The sequence below is a fragment of the Schistocerca piceifrons genome, chromosome 2, assembly GCF_021461385.2.
Source record: "Schistocerca piceifrons isolate TAMUIC-IGC-003096 chromosome 2, iqSchPice1.1, whole genome shotgun sequence".
Taxonomy (NCBI): Eukaryota; Metazoa; Arthropoda; class Insecta; order Orthoptera; family Acrididae; genus Schistocerca; species Schistocerca piceifrons.
Window position 1 is genome coordinate 142081313 of NC_060139.1, and position 21075 is coordinate 142102387.

At 44.4% G+C, this 21075-nt stretch overlaps 1 protein-coding gene across 1 annotated transcript in view; it reads left to right on the forward strand.

The window, feature by feature from the left end:
- LOC124775198 overlaps nt 1–21075 on the forward strand; it is a 159442-nt gene that overhangs the window by 93458 nt on the left and 44909 nt on the right. Inside the window, exon 5 of the mRNA XM_047250037.1 lies at nt 7194–7416. Coding sequence (XP_047105993.1) covers nt 7194–7416 — 223 coding nt within the window. The remainder of the gene's footprint in view (nt 1–7193; nt 7417–21075) is intronic.

Consider the following 21075-nt stretch of genomic DNA (forward strand, 5'->3'; position numbering starts at 1 on the left):
TCTTGCTCACCAGATGGTAGAGTTTTGTCAGGACTGGCTCTCCCACGGCCGTCAGTAGTTCCAATGGAATATTGTCTACTCCGGGGGCCTTGTTTCGACTCAGGTCTTTCAGTGCTCTGTCAAACTCTTCACGCAGTATCGTATCTCCCATTTCATCTTCATCTACATCCTCTTCCATTTCCATAATATTGTCCTCAAGTACATCGCCCTTGTATAGACCCTCAATATACTCCTTCCACCTTTCTGCTTTCCTTTCTTTGCTTAGAACTGGGTTTCCATCTGAGCTCTTGATATTCATACAAGTCGTTCTCTTATCTCCAAAGGTCTCTTTAATTTTCCTGTAGGCGGTATCTATCTTACCCCTAGTGAGATAGGCCTCTACATCCTTACATTTGTCCTCTAGCCATCCCTGCTTAGCCATTTTGCACTTCCTGTCGATCTCATTTTTGAGACGTTTGTATTCCTTTTTGCCTGTTTCACTTACTGCATTTTTATATTTTCTCCTTTCATCAATTAAATTCAATATTTCTTCTGTTACCCAAGGATTTCTACTAGCCCTCGTCTTTTTACCTACTTGATCCTCTGCTGCCTTCACTACTTCATCCCTCAAAGCTACCCATTCTTCTTCTACTGTATTTATTTCCCCCATTCCAGTCAATTGCTCCCTTATGCTCTCCCTGAATCTGTGTACAACCTCTGGTTCTTTTAGTTTATCCAGGTCCCATCTCCTTAAATTCTCACCTTTTTGCAGTTTCTTCAGTTTTAATCTACAGGTCATAACCAATAGATTGTGGTCAGAGTCCACATCTGCCCCTGGAAATGTCTTACAATTTAAAACCTGGTTCCTAAATCTCTGTCTTACCATTATATAATCTATCTGATACCTTTTAGTATCTCCAGGGTTCTTCCATGTATACAACCTTCTTTCATGATTCTTAAACCAAGTGTTAGTTATGATTATGTTGTGCTCTGTGCAAAATTCTACCAGGCGGCTTCCTCTTTCATTTCTGTCCCCCAATCCATATTCACCTACTATGTTTCCTTCTCTTCCTTTTCCTACACTCGAATTCCAGTCACCCATGACTATTAAATTTTCGTCTCCCTTCACAATCTGAATAATTTCTTTTATTTCTTCATACATTTCTTCAATTTCTTCGTCATCTGCAGAGCTAGTTGGCATATAAACTTGTACTACTGTAGTAGGTGAGGGCTTCGTATCTATCTTGGCCACAATAATGCGTTCACTATGCTGTTTGTAGTAGCTTACCCGCATTCCTATTTTCCTATTCATTATTAAACCTACTCCTGCATTACCCCTATTTGATTTTGTGTTTATAACCCTGTAGTCACCTGACCAGAAGTCTTGTTCCTCCTGCCACCTAACTTCACTAATTCCCACTATATCTAACTTCAACCTATCCATTTCCCTTTTTAAATTTTCTAACCTACCTGCCCGATTAAGGGATCTGACATTCCACGCTCCGATCCGTAGAACGCCAGTTTTCTTTCTCCTGATAACGACATCCTCTTGAGTAGTCCCCGCCCGGAGATCCGAATGGGGGACTATTTTACCTCCGGAATATTTTACCCAAGAGGACGCCATCATCATGTAATCATACAGTAAAGCTGCATGCCCTCGGGAAAAATTACGGCTGTAGTTTCCCCTTGCTTTCAGCCGTTCGCAGTACTAGCACAGCAAGGCCGTTTTGGTTATTGTTACAAGGCCAGATCAGTCAATCATCCAGACTGTTGCCCTTGCAACTACTGAAAAGGCTGCTGCCCCTCTTCAGGAACCACACGTTTGTCTGGCCTCTCAACAGATACCCCTCCGTTGTGGTTGCACCTACGGTACGGCTATCTGTATCGCTGAGGCACGCAAGCCTCCCACCAACGGCAAGGTCCATGGTTCATGGGGGGGGGGGGGGGGGGCTCACCACCTTAGAACGCAATTAAGCAGCAATCCTTCATGACATGGACTCGATTAACTCACTGGTAGAGTTATGGAGTTAACATGTGACATATGTGTACTCGCCAAGTTGCGAATTACGGGCATGCAGTTGGTGGGACCAGAGCTGATGTCCGATAGCAATCTAGATGTTTTCCGTCAGGTAGAGATAAAGTGATCTTGGTGACTAAGGCATCAACGTGAGTGACATAGACAGTTGCTGTGATGGAAAATTCCATCGGCGCTGGCGATAACATCAATCGTCAGTGGATGCAGGTGATCCGCCATAATGTTCAGAATCGAAAGCTCTTACGGTGCCTTAGATAACCACCACAGTGCCCCAGAAAGCAGGTGAATGTCGTGCGCAGCATAATTCTCCCGCACCGGCAGCCGTCCTTCAGGTGGATCACGTTTTGCGAGGCCGATCCTCTGTATGACTTCTCATCCGGACGCCTTTACAGACCTGGCGTAGCAGTAAAAGTGATTCATCCGACTTGGCGACGCGTTTCCAACGATGCACGGTCCAATTTTGATGCTCTCGTGCCCACTGCAGTCGTTATTAACGATGTCATTGTGTCAAAATAAGAATACGTAAGGTGTCGTCTTTTGAGGAGCCCCAAGATCAGTAATACGCACTACATATCATGTTCCAAAACACTAGTGACCACAATAGTATTGTACTGTTTATGAGATGTAGTACCATGTAGTACCAAGACTTACTGCCCTTTGAATTTCAACATAAGTACAATTATGGTTCATTTGAATGAAAGAGCGAGGACTGAGGTCGGTAGCGCTGGCATCTAAGTAGGATGAGCTCCATTGGAATAACAGCTGTCTCATCCTCTAATAAAGTCGTTATTTGACAGCAGATGGGTTAGCTGAGAAGAGAAATATAAAAACAAAGCAGCCAGTAGAGAATATAGACCAATAAAAAAGAGATTTACATTAAGTTAAATTAGGATAATCGAATATGGTTAGAGGAGAAATGTAAAGCTGTAAAAGCATACCTCACAACGGGAAAGGCAGAATCCGCATATTGCAGACAATCTCAATGAGAGGGAAGAGGAAGTCGAAGAAGATGAGATGGCTAATGTAATACTGTGACACCAATTTGACAGAGCACTGAAAGGGAATGTCAGAGAGTTTTAGCCTATTCCATTGTTACTAGCTATTAACATGGAAAAAGAAGTAAAAGAAACCAAGGATAAATTGGGAATATGATTCAAATTCAAGAAATAGAATTAAACACTACATGGTAGGATGATGAGGCTATAATTCTCCCTGAGACACCAAAGGTGCTGGAAGACTGGTATGAGGAGTGACGTTCTAGGATGAACTTTTACGGAAGTGAAAATAGGCCAATTAAGTCTGAAAATGCCACGTTAAAAGTAATAGACTTATTTTTCATTTTGGCAGTACAATGTAAGGATCGGTCAAAAAGTTCCAGTCTGAGGGTGTTGCTGCACCATATGTACAACGTAGCACGACTCCGATGCGGGCGTATAAGCATCGACATGTAGGCCAGGCATTAGTGTGGCATTCGAGTCTTTCCAACGTGAGTGAGGTAAGTGCAGTAATGTGAACAATGGCGACATTATTAACAAATGCGTTCAAACACGTCCAACGTGCTGGTATCCTTTCCGTCGTTGCCGAAGGACAAACACCGGTAGACATCCGTAAGAGAACGAAGAACATTTTTTGGGCAGCATGTCTGTTTAAAACCACAGTTGTGGAATGGCGCTCCATCACGTGCTGCTGCTTCCTGACAACTCACGTCCCCATACAGCAAATTTCTTAATTCAGAAGTTACGCCAACTCAGTTGAGGGACGCTCGAGCACACACCCTGTAGTCCTGATCTCTCCCTATGCAGTTATAACGTCTTTGGTCCCTATGAAAAGGCTATGACGAGGTACGTTGTTTTAACAAGGTTTTCAGTCAAGTGCGTCGGCACGATGATTGCCACCATGCTCATGGCGATATCGCCTCAATGGCGACCGATTCTGGACCATGTGGCCTTCGAACGGAAACGTCTTGGCCGTCACTTGTACCTAACAAGGTTGGAATTACAAGGGGTATAAAATGCAAGCTGGCAATATCAGTAATGGAGTTCCTGAACAAGAAACATTTTCTCACCACGTTTCCGATGCCCGATTTGCACTTTCTCGTGCCGCGGCTTGTACGATGCTGTTTCGCCGCTCCCGCCATGTAGCAACACTATCCAGCAGATACTACAGCTCTGACTGTTATGCGTGTATTGCTGTCTCTGTTGATCACATCACAGAAAAGTAATTTGTCTCCGCTATGTCAAATGTTCATATCATGATTCCACTAAAAATTACTTTTGTTAGTAACGAGAAAACAAGTGACATTCTGTTCACACATGCTGTTACGTGACACACCTGACAAATGGTAACTGTTTGGGCTGAATTCGTCTACGCACAGTTACAAATTTGTCAGTACCGTCAGAAACACCTGGTGAGGCACCCATTGTAGTCACGTTCATGGATCGTGACAGACTGCCAAAGTAATCAGCAGCAGAGGTCGCAATATGGGAATTCTACTGTTTTCCGAAAACCCTTTTAAATAGCTAATTATGTCATTTTATAATGTTACTTAAAATCCGTCTTGATTGCAAATTTTTTTTTATTATTCATATGACCGGTTTCGGTTCATTCAGAACCATCTTCAGATCTGATATTTAAGTTACAGGAGTAACCCGTCCAATTCAGCAACTTTCACAAGCTACGTCACATAAAATTGGTTGGCCAATATGTGACGTAGCATGTGAAAGTTGCTGAATTGGACGGGTTACTCCTGTAACTTAAATATCAGATCTGGAGATGGTTCTGAATGAACCGAAACCGGCCATATGAATAATAAAAAAAAATTTGCAATCAAGACGGATTTTAAGTAACATTATAAAATCACTGATTGCGGTTGTCCCATAAGACATTATGTCTGTTTTTGCAAAATATGTCATTTTACGCTCACAAATCTTTTTTTCTCCTGAATTTCAGAATTCCTTTATAAAAATGGAAATGAAATGAAAATACTTTGAAAGCCAGCTAAAACGCATCATTCGAGTCATGTGATGCCTGTGACATCACTGTCTAGCCCGCAGCACCCACTGTCATAAAGCCAATTCAAAGTGATATCTTGTTTTGGAATTTACGTTTCGCAAAATGGGTCACAAACGGTGTACAATACCACACTGTACAAATACATCTATTAAAGTCGCTAAAAATTGTTTCCGAGTGTTCTAAAGAATGAGAAGATGCGTAAAATATGGTTGAACTGCACCGGCCAAATGCCACCTCGTCGATGCACAATGCCCATTACTCAACTAAAAAACTCTTGCACTCTAAATTGAACGTTAATTTACCTGTGAGATATGATTTCCCACTGTTACAAGGATGGATAGCGTCATCCAGCGACATTAAACTCTTAATGAAAATTGTCGTTATACCCAGTGTTATGTATCTCATTCGATAGCTTAGATAGATGCCGCCACAGTAGCTCAGCGTGTTCGGTCAGACGGCTGGTTGATAACTGAAAAAAAAAGGCAGACTGAATAAAAGAATGAACGATGGACTTAAACAGCTGTCAAGAGACGTCTGTCTGGACCAAAAGCAACGAGCAAAATGGAACCAAAGAGAAATTGGTAGACTATCAGACTTTATAACATGATCGTCTAATTTTATAAGATGATATCGACTGATTCGAATTCAGCCAAAACAATATTTTAACTTATTTGTAAAGCGACTCGACACTCCTGTCATGAGAAAACCAAATCAAAATTACAAAACTTCACCATCACAAAGAGAATATTTTATGTTTTCCTTGCCGTTTACATGCGCTTACATTGGCGATCGCTGTCCACACGCGTTACCTACAGAAAGATTTTTCTAGTTAATATGATCATACACCTTTTACTTTATTAGGAACAATAGCTTTTTATCTTCGTACAGTCCAGCTAGGATCGTTATTGTTCAAATTTTTGAAGCTTTATCATCTGATATAAATATAAAGTAAGTTTGCTTCAGACACTGACTTTAGTTTGCACTCACAAACATCAAAGTCCTTACTTTTGTGTTACCTCTATGTTGTACATGCGTTATATCTCTTCCGATACAAAACTATATACTCCTACATCTAGTTGCACTGTGGGCGTATGGCGATACGTGCACTAGTAGCAATGCTTTTCAAAAATTTAATTGTTTGTACGCAAAGTAAATGCATTTATTCTCAGTTGTCCATTTCTCAGACTAAGATTAACATCCCACCAACAGAACAGTGGATCCAATAAGTTCTTGCTAACGCTATTTCCTTATTTTGTGTAGAACTTTTTCCAGTATATGACCCTTATAGGATTTGAACCTGTATCCTTCCCATCCCCAGGCACAAACGCTGTCCGTTGCGCCACAGAGCGCATTCCCATTGCACTGCCTCCGCTGAGTGTCTTGTGTAGAGGAAATCAGCACTAATATTTGCCAAGAATAACTTTACTGTGCATTGGGTCGTCATTCATAACCGATAGTCGATAGTCTACATACAAGATATGGACCCATTCGCAAAAGATTTGCTGTTCCTTAATTTTGAGCGAGTTTAATGATGTTGCAGGAAGCAGGGAAACAATGTCGGTACTTGCACACATCGCCGCTATAAATGAGTGGACCATAAACGCATCGACATTCAGAACGTTGCCACTATCAGCGGTTACAAAATTACTTTCTATTGTTGCTTAAAATTGTAAACTCTTTTTCTATCACCAAGTAGCTGAAGTGTTTGCAGAAGTATGTAAAACATTGGTATCTTCTATAGCTTTGTCTTACTACTAGAATGTGACGTTACCAGAGCTTCAGCCAATAAAAATGCGTTTTCGATCCCGTGACCATTTCTTGATAATTAGTGATTTTTAAGCTTCAATTGCACAAAAATAACAGATATTTTGTGAGAATATTCATCGGTAAATTCTGTCTGAATGTGAGAATAACAACAATCCGCACCATAATTTTAACATAGATAAATAGCCTATTCCAATGTTGGTGGCGTATGGATAACTTTTGACCCCGTATTTTCGATCCTGTGTAACTTCACTGTCGGACATGAGTCCCTGTTCTTAAATTCTTCCTCCTGTAAGACTTAACAGCACTTCGAAGTTAGTCGGTACCATTCTGAAACATCTTTAAGAACAGTAATAATATGTGGAATAAAATTACTGGGCTCCTAAATACCTACTGTCTGCAGGTGAGGAAAATGACACAGTGTTGGCCGGCGGGCGATACTCCACAGTGGAGGACTGCTTCTTCCGGTCTTTGGGCCTGCTGGTGCTGCAGACGCCGGACGTGGAGCGGCGCCACACACGTGTCGTGGGCCCCACGCGCCACGTGCTGTCCTGGCTGCTGATCGCCTACCTGCTCGTCACCGCCAGCTACGGCAGCGGACTCTCCTCCGTGCTCACCATTCCCAGGTACAAAATAGACTGCACCCATCAACTGAATTATTTCTGTGAAGCATCAGTAGCTTTTCATTGCTGTTTTGCAGCTATTGTAAGAGACAGTCAAACGAATACTAGACAGCAGGAAAAAGGTACATAAACTGTTTATTATTTCAAAATTAATCTCCATAGCTCTTAATATACTTATCCCACTGTGAAACAAGACTATCAGTGCCTTTTTGGTGTGGTTTGACAGTTAAAATACAGTACTCTATACTTATAGTTTGTCACATAAATGTAAAATTTGCAACGTATCTTAAGTACTTTAGACAGGTGTAATGTAGTAAGATCTGTGCCCGTTTGCAGCAGGTTCCCTTTTTCATTCAGCTGTGAGTTCATAGTGTATCTAATTAGATTGTCCTACACGAGAACAGAATAATATATGTATGCATTAATTAAAAGCTAATCAATTAATTATGTATTATAATGATGTGCCGTAACTAGCAGCTTTTATTTTTACTAATGCAGTTCTCATGCTGTACAGGGCTATTACAAATGACTGAAGCGATTTCATAAATTCACTGTAGCTCCATTCATTGACATATGGTCACGACACACTACAGATACGTAGAAAAACTCATAAAGTTTTGTTCGGCTGAAGCCGCACTTCAGGTTTCTGCCGCCAGAGCACTCGAGAGCGCAGTGAGACAAAATGGCGACAGGAGCCAAGAAAGCGTATGTCGTGCTTGAAGTGCACTCACATCAGTCAGTCATAACAGTGCAACGACACTTCAGGACGCAGTTCAACAAAGATCCACCAACTGATAACTCCATTCGGCGATGGTATGCGCAGTTTAAAGCTTCTGGATGCCTCTGTAAGGCGAAATCAACGGGTCGGCCTGCAGTGAGCGAAGAAACGGTTGAACGCGGGCGGGCAAGTTTCGCGCGTAGCCCGCGGAAGTCGACGAATAAAGCAAGCAGGGAGCTAAACGTACCACAGCCGACGGTTTGGAAAATCTTACGGAAAAGGCTAAAGCAGAAGCCTTACCGTTTACAATTGCTACAAGCCCTGACACCCGATGATAAAGTCAATCGCTTTGAATTTTCGGCGCGGTTGCAACAGCTCATGGAAGAGGATGCGTTCAATGAGAAACTTGTTTTCAGTGATGAAGCAACATTTTTTTCTTAATGGTGAAGTGAACAGACACAATGTGCGAATCTGGGCGGTAGAGAATCCTCACGCATTCGTGCAGCAAATTCGCAATTCACCAAAAGTTAACGTGCTTTGTGCAATCTCACGGTTTAAAGTTTACGGCCCCTTTTTCTTCTGCGAAAAAAACGTTACAGGACACGTGTATCTGGACATGCTGGAAAATTGGCTCATCCCACAAATGGAGACCGACAGCGCCGACTTCATCTTTCAACAGGATGGTGCTCCACCGCACTTCCATCATGATGTTCAGCATTTCTTAAACAGGAGATTGGAAAACCGATGGATCGGTCGTGGTGGAGATCATGATCGGCAATTCATGCCATGGCCTCCACGCTCTCCCGACGTAACCCCATGCGATTTCTTTCTGTGGGGTTATGTGAAAGATTCAGTGTTTAAACCTCCTCTACCAAGGAACGTGCCAGAACTGCGAGCTCGCATCAACGATGCTTTCGAACTCATTGATGGGGACATGCTGCGCCGAGTGTGGGAGGAACTTGATTATCGGCTTGATGTCTGTCGAATCAGTAAAGGGGCACATATCGAACATTTGTGAATGCCTAAAAAAACTTTTTGAGTTTTTGTATGTGTGTGCAAAGCATTGTGAAAATATCTCAAATAATAAAGTTATTGTAGAGCTGTGAAATCGCTTCAATCATTTGTAATAACCCTGTATATTGGAATGAATCTACGTGTACCATTGAGTGAGGTGCAGTAATTTACCAGGTACTGCATACTGCACATAATACATATATACAGGGATGTCCATTGATCGTGACCGGGCCAAATATCTCACGAAATAAGCATCAAACAAAAAAACTACAAAGAACGAACCTTGTCTAGCTTGAAGGGGGAAACCAGATGGCGCTATGGTTCGCCCGCTAGATGGCACTGCCATAGGTCAAACGGATATCAACTGCGATTTTTTAAATAGGAACCCCCATTTTTTATTACATATTCGTGAAGTACGTAAAGATATATGAATGTTTTAGTTGGACCACTTTTTCCGCTTTGTGATAGATGGCGCCGTAATGGTCACAGATGAATGGCTCACAATTTTAGACGAACAGTTGGTAACAGGTAGATTGTTTAAAATAAAATACAGAACGTAGGTACGTTTGAACATTTTATCTCGGTTGTTACAGTGTGATACATGTACCTTAATGAACTTATCATTTCTGAGAACGCATGCTGTTACAGCGTGATTACCTGTAAATACCTCATTAATGCAATAAATGCTCAAAATTATGTCCGTCAACCTCAATGCATTTGACAATACGTGTAACGACATTGCTCTCAACAGCGAGTAGTTCGCCTTCCGTAATCTTCGCACATGCATTGACAATGCGCTGACGTATGTTGTCAACGCGTTGTCGGTGGATCACGATAGCAAATATCCTTCAACTTTCCCCACAGAAACAAAGCCGGGGACGTCAGTCCGGTGAACGTGCGGGCCATGGTATGGTGCTTCGACGACCAATCCATTTGTCATGAAATTTGTTATTCAATACCGCTTCAACCGCACGCGAGCTATGTGCCGGACATCCATCATGTTGGAACTACATCGGCATACTGTCATGCAGTGAAACATCTTGTAGTAACATCGGTAGAACATTACGTAGGAAATCAACATATATTGCACCATTTATATTGCCAAAAATAAAATGGGGGACAATTATCCTTCGTCCCATAATGCCGACCCATACATAAATCCGCCGAGGTCGCTGATCTTCCACTTGTCGTAGCCATCGTGGATTTTCCGTTGCCCAGTAGTGCATATTATGCTGGATTACGTTACCGCTTTTGGTGAGTGACGCTTCGTCGCTAAATAGAACGCGTGCAAAAAATCTGTCACCGTCCCGTAATTTCTTCAAATGGCTCAAAGGGCTCTGAGCACTACGGTACTTAACATCTTAGGTCATCAGTCCCCTAGAACTTAGAACTACTTAAACCGAACTAACCTAAGCACATCACACACATCCATGCCCGAGGCAGGATTCGAACCTGTGACCGTAGCAGTCACGCGGTTCCGGACTGAAGCGCCTAGAACCGCACGGCCACCGCGGCCGGCTGTAATTTCTCTTGTGCCCAGTGGCAGAACTGTACATGACGTTCAAAGTCGTCGCCATGCAATTTCTGGTGCATAGAAATATGGTACGGGTGCAATCGATGTTGATGTAGCATTCTCAGCACCGTTGTTTTTGAGATCCCCGGTTCTCGCGCAGTTTGTCTGCTACTGATGCGGGGATTAACCGTGACAGCAGCTAAAACACCTACTTCGGCATCATCTTTTGTTGCAGGTCGTGGTTGACGTTTCACATGTGGCTGAACACTTCCTGTTTGCTTAAATAACGTAATTATCCGGCGAACGATCCGGACACTTGGATGATGTCGTGCAGGGTACCGAGCAGCATACATAGCTCACGCCCGTTGGGCATTTTGATCACAATAGCCATACATCAACACGATATCGACCTTTTGCGCAATTGGTAAACGGTCCATTTTAACACGGGTAATGTATCACGAAGCAAATACCGTCCGCACTGACGGAATGTTACGTGATACCACGTACTTGTAAGTTTTTGACTACTACAGCGCCATCTATAACAAAGCGAAAAAAGTGGTCCAAACTAAAACATTCATATTTATTTACGTACTACACGAATGTGTAATAAAAATGGTGGTTCCTATTTAAAAAAAAAACGCAGTCTATATCCGTTTGACCTATGTTAGCGCCATCTAGCGGGCCAGCCATAGCGCCATCTGGTTTCCCCCTTCAAGCTAGACGAGTTTCGTTCTTTGTAGTTTTTTCGTTTGATGCTTATTTCGTTAGATATTAGACCCAGTCACTATCAATGGACTACCCTGTATATTACTTACCAGGTATTGACACTGCAGACAATTCATATATATATATATATATATATATATATATACCTAGTAAGTTACTTACCAGATACCCAATAAATGAGTAGCATTTCCACCTTCTCTTCGTTGGTGTACATTCAACTCACACAGCTCTTGAACTGACAATGGTTGACGGAATGACGGGTGTGCACTCTACTTATGTTTACATTTGTCTGTCAACGTCAGCTCGTGGATGTGTTCCATTACCCCGAGTACCTGCACTAAGCGCTGGGAGCGTCAACGTCAGTGTTGTGTTAAGCAATTAATAACGTAGTGTTTCAGTGAATGGCACACTCTGACACATTTTTTAATAGGTCGTTAGGAGAGGAAATGAATTACCGAATAAAAAATTCAGGGTGCCAATTAAAATAGTCATACCGCTGTTTATATCTTTGTAAAATATAAAGCTACAACTAAGGCAATCATGCTGATTGATATCCCCCTGACGGCTAAACAACATGTGCCTGAAATGGTACACCCTGTATATAATCTTGACCACCCTGAATAACTGTTTGTCCAGATGCAAATTAAATAATGTTTCAGGCAAATGTTCTTTAGCCGTCACGGGAATATCAATAGCATGATTACCTTCGTTATAGCTTTGTTTTTTTACAAATATATGAACAGCGGTATGACTTTTTTAACTGGCACCCTGATTTTTTTATTCGGTAATTCATTTCCTCTCTTAAAGGCCTATTCAAAAATGTGTCACAATGTACCATTCACTGAAACACAGCGTTATTAATTACATAACACAACACTGTCGTTGACGCTCCCAGCGCTTAGTGCAGGTACTCGCAGTAATGGAACACATCCACGTGCTGACGCTAACAGAGGACAAATGTAAACATAAGTAGAATGCACACCCGTCATTCCGACAACAATCGTCAGTTGAAGAGGTATGAGTAGAATGTACACCAACGAAGAGAATGTAGAAATGCTACGCATTTACGGGGAATGTAAGTTAGCATAACAGTAATTGTAATACTGTTTTCTTATGTGCGGTTACATTTAGTACAGTAATTTATCGTTTGACAGGCTGTCTTCCCTACAAACTGCATCGACATAACGTTTCTTTTATTGTTGTTGTTGAAGGTAGGCGAAATGCTACGCAGACAGCGGAACTGTACAGAGAGATAATATCCTGACAAGAATCCACCTTCGCGACGGATGTTTTCTCGTCTTCTTGCGAAGTTTCGGGAAACTGGAAGTTTCAACCCACGCCAACGCAATCGTCGTAGCACTATCACAGACGAAACTGCCGAAGTTACTGTTCTCGCTTCCGTTGCTACGAATCCACATGTGAGCACACGACAGCTTGAACACGAGATTCGCATTCCTAAAACCAGTGTACATCCTATTCTTACACGTCACCGTTTCCATCCTTACCATGTATACCTACATTAAGAATTGCATGGGAATGATTTCCAGAATCATGTGCAGTTTAGTCAGTATTTGCCGCCGAATGTTCCTTCTCAAACAAAGGACAGGTATATACAAGGAACGTGCATTATTGGTTCAGCGACAGCCCACGATGGATTACACAGGTGGAACAACAGCGTCAGTGGAGAGTTAACGTCTGGTGTGGGTTGCTTGGAGCTACAATTATTGGCCCTTATTTCACCAATCGTAGTCTAAACGGCACAGCGTAAGCCAACTTTCTCAGACGAATTCTTCCTCCTCTTCTGGATGAAGTACCGCTAAGAACCGGAATGCTAATGTGCTATCAACACGGTGGATGTCCAGCACATAATGCCTCGCGTTCACGTCATGTTCTGAATCGAAGGTATCCTGCCAGATGGATTGGTCGAGTAAGAACAGTTAGTTGTCTCGCTAGGTCTCCTGATTTACGTCCTCTGGACATTTTTCTTTGGGATGCATTTAAGACGTTGTCTATCGTGATTTTCCAACACCTCCAGAAGACATGCAGGAACGTATCGTGCTTGCTTGTAATTCTCTTCAGCAGGCAACACTGGAAGCAGTAAATAATTCTTTCATTGAACGAGTGCACCTGTGTTTCGGTGTCCAGGGTCACCACTTTGAGCACCTTTGAATCTTCTACTTCTGGGATATGGTACAGGAGAGTCAACGTGAGTTTTTTGTTATGTTTTTACTTGGTTTTCATTTGTTTTCTGACGACTCATCTACATCTACATACATACTACGTAATCCACCATACGGTTCGTGGCGGAGGGTACCTCGTACCACAACTAGCATCTTCTCTCCCTGTTCCACTCCCAAACAGAACGAGGGAAAAATGACTGCCTATGTGCCTCTGTACGAGCCCCAATCTCTCTTATCTTTGGGGTCTTTCCGTGAAATATGAGTTGGCGGCAGTAAAATTGTACTGCAGTCAGCCTCAAATGCTGGTTCTCTAAATTTCCTCAGTAGCGATTCATGAAAAGAACGCCTCCTTTCCTCTAGAGACTCCCACCCGAGTTCCTGAATCATTTCCGTAACACTCGCGGGATAATCAAACCTACCAGCAACAAATCTAGCAGCCCACCTCTGAATTGCTTCTATGTCCTCCCTCAATCCGACCTGATTGGGAACCCAAACGCTCGAGCAGTACTCAAGAATAGGTCGTATTAGTGTTTTATAAGCTGTCTCCTTTACAGGTGAACCACATCTTCCTAAAATTCTACGAATGAACCGAAGACGACTATCTGCCTTCCCCACAACTGCCATTACAAAATGGTTCAAATGGCTCTGAGCACTATGGGACTCAACTGCTGTGGTCATAAGTCCCCTAGAACTTAGAACTACTTAAACCTAACTAACCTAAGGACATCACACACATCCATGCCCGAGGCAGGATTCGAACCTGCGACCGTAGCGGTCGTGCGGTTCCAGACTGTAGCCCCTTTAACCGTTCGGCCACTTCGGCCGGCTTCAACTGCCATTACATGCTTGTCCCACTTCATATATCGCTCTGCAATGTTACGCCCAAATATTTAAACGACGTGACTGTGTCAAGCGCTACACTACTAATGGAGTATTCAAACATAACAGGATTCTTTTTCCTATTCATCTGCATTAATTTACATTATCTATATTTAGAGTTAGCTGTCATTCTTTACACCGATCACAAATCCTGTCCAAGTAATCTTGAATCCTGCTACAGTCACTCAGCCGGCCGGAGTGGCCGAGCGGTTCTAGGCACGTCAGTCTGGAACCGCGCGACCGCTACGGTCGCAGGTTCGAATCCTGCCTCGGGCATGGATGTGTGTGATGTCCTTAGGTTAGTTAGGTTTAAGTAGTTCTAAGTTCTAGGGGACTGATGACCTCAGATGTTAAGTCCCATAGTGCTCAGAGCCATTTGAATCATTTGAACCATAGTCACTCAACGACGACACTTTCCCGTACACCACAGCATCATCAGCAAGCAGCCGCACATTGCTATCCACCGTACCCAAAAGATCATTTATGTTGATAGAAAACAACAGCCGATCCACCTCACTTCCCTGGGGCACTCAAGATGATACCCTCACCTCCGATGAACACTCACCATCGAGGACAACGTACTGGGTTCAATAACTTAAGAAGTCTTCCAGCCACTCACATATTTGGGAGCCAATCCCATATGCTCCTACCTTAGTTAGGAGTCTGCAGTGGGGCACAGAGTCAAACGCTTTCCGGAAATCAAGGAATATGGCATCCGTCTGATACCCTTCGTCTATGGTTCGCAAGATATCATGGGAAAAAAGGGCGAGTTGCGTTTCGCAGGAGCGATGCTTTCTAAAGCCGTGCTGATGCATGGACAGTAACATCTCTGTCTCAAGGAAATTCATCATATTCGAACTGAGAATATGTTCGAGAATCCTGCAACAAACCGATGTTAAGGATATTGGTCAGTAATTCTGAGGATCCGACTTTCTACCCTTCTTATTCACAGGCGTCACATGCGCATTTTCGCGTAGCCCGGGACTTTACGTTGGGCAAGAGATTCGCGATAAATGCAAGCTAAGTAAGGAGCTAATGCAGTAGAGTACTCTCTGTAAAACCGAATTGGAATCCCATCACGACCTGGCGATTTATATATTTTCAGCGTATTCAGCTGCTTCACAACCCCAGGGATGTATATCACTATGTCCTCCATACGGGAATCTGTACGAGAGTCAAACGGCGGTATGTTTGTACGATCTTCCTGCTTGAAAGATTTCTCAAATGCTAAATTTAAAATTTTAGCTTTCGTTTTGCTGTCTTCCGTTGCCAGGCCAGAGTGATCAGTAAGTGACAGGATGGAAGCCTTCGACCTGCTTACCGATTTTACGTAAGACCAGAATTTTCTTGGGTTTTCAGCAAGATCTTTTGCTAAGGTATGACGGTGGTAGTGGTTGTATGCTTCGCGCGTCGCTCTTTTTACAGCTGCACGAATCTCTACTAACTTTAGCCTGTCCTCATTCTCCCGATCTTTCTTGTACCGCGAGTGCAACTGTCTTTGCCTCCTGAGCATTCTCCGAATTGCGCTTTTGAACCAAGGTGGGTCTTTTCCGTCCGTAACCCAGTTTTTCGGCACATACTTCCCCAATGCGTGATTTACAACGTGTTTAAAATTTGCCCATAATTGTTCCACGTTCATCGTACCGGAAGTGAATGAAGTCGATTTGTTTACTAATTGTGATGCTAACAACTGCTTATCTGCTATTTCTAGTGATAATACTCTCCTAGCCTTCGTAACCATAGTCGTAATGACAACATCATGATCACTAATCCCTGTCTCAACACTGACACCGTCGATGAGGTCTCGTCTGTTCGTGGCTAACACATCTAAAATATTTCCATTACGCGTTGGCTGTCGATTTAACTCCTCAAGACAGTTTTCGGATAATGTGTTCAAACGTAATTCACACGACGGCTTGTCTGTAGCACCTGTAATGAATCCATAGACATCCCAATTTATACTAGGTAGGTTGAAGTCTCCTCCGACTAATATAGCATGAGCCTGGTATTTCCGCAATTCATAGTGTAGACTCCCTTTGAATGATTCTAGAACTGTCACGGTGCAACCTGGTGGCCGGTAATAACACCCACCAATTAACTTTATTTCTCCTAGCCCTGTTAAACGCAATCAGATAACTTCTCAATCACACTCTACTTCGACCTCAGTAGACACAATATTTTTGTCAACTGCAATGAAGACACCACCTCCTACGGTGTCTAATCTGTCTTTCCGATACACATTCCAATCCTCACTAAATATTTTATAACTTCCTATCTCAGGGTTCATCTAGGTCTGTCCCGAGAATAATTTGCGAGCCACACGCTTCCTGGAGGGCAGTAAATTCAGGAGCTTTATTCCGAACACTCTGAAAATTTACTGATAATATCTTTACAGCTGAAGTGTCTTTACACTGCGCGCGTCCTGATTTCCCTGCCTGCACGTCGACTGGTGAGTGTTCATCAGGACATCTCGCACTACTGCCTAGCATAAAAAATCCCCACGTGCACGCCACAAGTACTCTGCTACCCGAGTAGCCGCTTCCTTTGTGTAGGGCACCCATGACCAATCTAGGGGCGTCCTACAATTCCACACCCAATAGCGCAAGTCTAGATATCAGCAGCCGAGACCGTCACAGAGTCGACGAAGCCTCTGGCTGAGACCCTCCACTCGGCTCCAAACCAAAGCACCCCGATCAACTCTTGGAAGGATGCTGCAAATAGAAAGTTTTGCTTGCACCCCGTGTGCGAGGCCAGCGGCATTCACCAAAACCGCCAGTCGCCTGTACGAACTGAGGATCGCCTCAGAACCCAAGCGACAGGTATCATTGGTGCCGACGTGAGCAAGTACTTGCAGACGACTGCACCCCGTACGCTTGATAGCCGCAGCAAGGCCGCCTCCACGTCTTCAATGAGGCCCACCGGCAGACAACCAGAGTGCACATTGGAATTCTTTGCAGCCCTGTACGCTATTTCCCTAAGGAGCTCCATCACCCGCCTAACGTTTGAACTCCCAATAACCAGCAAGCCTTTGCCCCCGTGTGCCTGCTCGGGCCCTGCTGAAGGAGCGGCCACCTGCCCACTGACAGGATGAACGGGCGAGGCCAGCCGGACAGCCTCCACATTGACCCTTCGCCTCGAGCGACGCGGACGCGTTGCAGTCTGCCATTCACCCTGAGGTGAGGGCGGCCCCAACGCGCCGGGTACAATAGAAGGTGCCTCGGCGCCTGAGTCAGCGGACGCAGCAAGCGACACCTGGGGTATCTCAAGCGACGCGCCAGACCCTCCGCCGTCGCTGCACCTCGAGGCAGCAGCCGGAAGGCGGCTGACCGTGGCCGACAGCATGCTCAGCTGCTCGCGAACCGCGGCCAGTTCCTCCGGCGCCGGCACACAGCCCGCACACACCCTGTCCATGCTACTGCTAAGATCTGGACGTATAGAGTAGCGACAAATAAAACAGCAATATGCGACTGCACCGTTACGTCACCAGCGCCAGATTGAGCTGCGATATACACTCCTGGAAATTGAAATAAGAACACCTTGAATTCATTGTCCCAGGAAGGGGAAACATTACTGACACATTCCTGGGGTCAGATACATCACATGATCACACTGACAGAACCACAGGCACATATACACAGGCAACAGAGCATGCACAATGTCGGCACTAGTACAGTGTATATCCACCTTTCGCAGCAATGCAGGCTGCTATTCTCCCATGGAGACGATCGTAGAGATGCTGGATGTAGTCCTGTGGAACGGCTTGCCGTGCCATTTCCACCTGGCGCCTCAGTTGGACCAGCGTTCGTGCTGGACGTGCAGACCGCGTGAGACGACGCTTCATCCAGTCCCAAACATGCTCAATGGGGGACAGATCCGGAGATCTTGCTGGCCAGGGTAGTTGACGTACACCTTCTAGAGCACGTTGGGTGGCACGGGATACATGCGGACGTGCATTGTCCTGTTGGAACAGCAAGTTCCCTTGCCGGTCTAGGAATGGTAGAACGATGGGTTCGATGACGGTTTGGATGTACCGTGCACTATTCAGTGTCCCCTCGAAGATCACCAGTGGTGTACGGCCAGTGTAGGAGATCGCTCCCCACACCATGATGCCGGGTGTTGGCCCTGTGTGCCTCGGTCATATGCAGTCCTGATTGTGGCGCTCACCTGCACGGCGCCAATCACGCATACGACCATCATTGGCAGCAAGGCAGAAGCGACTCTCATCGCTGAAGACGACACGTCTCCATTCGTCCCTCCATTCACGCCTGTCGCGACACCACTGGAGGCGGGCTGCACGATGTTGGGGCGTGAGCGGAAGACGGCCTAACGGTGTGCGGGACCGTAGCCCAGCTTCATGGAGACGGTTGCGAATGGTCCTCGCCGATACCCCAGGAGCAACAGTGTCCCTAATTTGCTGGGAAGTGGCGGTGCGGTCCCCTACGGCACTGCGTAGGATCCTACGGTCATGGCGTGCATCCGTGCGTCGCTGCGGTGCGGTCCCAGGTCGACGGGCACGTGCACCTTCCGCCGACCACTGGCGACAACATCGATGTACTGTGGAGACCTCACGCCCCACGTGTTGAGCAATTCGGCGGTACGTCCACCCGGCCTCCCGCATGCCCACTATACGCCCTCGCTCAAAGTCCGTCAACTGCACATACGGTTCACGTCCACGCTGTCGCGGCATGCTACCAGTGTTAAAGACTGCGATGGAGCTCCGTATGCCACGGCAAACTGGCTGACACTGACGGCGGCGGTGCACAAATGCTACGCAGCTAGCGCCATTCGACGGCCAACACCGCGGTTCCTGGTGTGTCCGCTGTGCCGTGCGTGTGGTCATTGCTTGTACAGCCCTCTCGCAGTGTCCGGAGCAAGTATGGTGGGTCTGACACACCGGTGTCAATGTGTTCTTTTTTCCATTTCCAGGAGTGTATGAACAATTACTTACGAACTAAGCAATCAAATGACCACGACTACGCCACTATACAAATATTACAATGCGATCCTACCCCTGTCTTAGTACAAATGACAAACGCCTACGCGATGTTACACTCTACCATTATTAAAATTAGATACTACCCCTTTCTAATTCGAAAATACGCAAAGTTCCGAAATATTTCATCACGCAAGCACACAAACACATAAAGTAATTTGAAATAAACCTGCGGAACCAATACGAAAAACTGAATATACGACTAGTTTCTGGTACTGCTGCTCGCACACGTCACTCTGCAAGCACAGATGAAACTGCACTGGCGTCTGTCTGCTGCTAACTGACTCTACGAAATAAACATGAAGCACTGGCTGTCCAAAACAAACAACTGGCTAACGCCTCCGCGAATTCATACTTTACAGCTATCAATAAGCAATATAACTCCTCTCAAATACGAGAATACGCAAGGATTTTATGTAATTAAATATGCAAGCGCACAAACACTTGGAAAGAAATTAAGAATCAAACTACAAAACAAATAAGAAAGCTAAATATGCGACTCGCTGATACACTGTTGCTGCACTACCGCTGCACTGACACCAGCAAGTGGACGAGTTTGTGATCCCAGGCTAACAGTCAGTATTGTGTTATGTAATTAATAACGTTGTGTTTCAGTGAATGGTACACTGTGATACATTTTTGAATAGGCCTTTAGGAGAAGAAATTAATTACCCAATAAAAAGTTCAGGGTGCCATTTAAAAACGTCATAGCGCTGTTCATATCTTTGTAAAAAACAAAGCTACTACGAAGGTAATCATGCTGAATGCTGTCCCCCTGCCAGCTAAAGAACATTTGTTTGAAACATTTTGTAATTTGCATCTGGACAAACAGTTATTTCGAGTGGTCAAGAAAATGGGACACCCTGTATATAGGTAAGTCACTATACATAGTTTAGTGGCATACGTAAATTTATCTCCACTATATGTATCGCATGAGAACTGCATGAAAAAACTAAAAATTTCTGGTAGTTACTGCACATAATTATATATACGAGGGTTGGAACTTTAACAGTGGCGGGTATTTACTTACAGCTCGTGCAAAATGGATATTTGTTTCAAAGTTTTACTGACCTTAAATGTAGTCAGCAGCATTGTGTATAACCCGTTGCTAGCGATTTGGAAGTCGTAGGATACCCTTAGCAATGCCAGTTGTGTTGACAGTTTGAGTGGTGCGGTCTATTGCCCGACGAATTTGTCGCAGTTCCAAAGCGAATGCCGTGAAGTGTTTCCTTCAGTTCAGAAATCGAGTTGACCTCACGAGCGCTTAAGTCAGGGGAGTGCAGTAGGTGGTATAGCACTTAGCAGCCCCATCAGTCAAACAAATCAGTGACAGCTTGCACTGTACGTGCTTGAACATTGCCCTGCAAAACGATAGTCAGGTCCTGCAGACAGTGTCATTACTTCTGTCTCTATGCTGTTCATGTTTGGAACACATCTTACGACCAGCTTAGAGACAGAAGTGATGACACTTTCTGCAGGACTTGAGCATCATTTTGCAGGACAATGATCAAGCAGGTACACTGCAAGCTGTTTGTTTGACTGATGGGGCTGCTAAATGCTATACCACCTACTGCACTCCCCTGAATTTAGTCCTCGTAAGTTCAACTCGATTTCTAAACTGAAGGAAACACTTCACGGC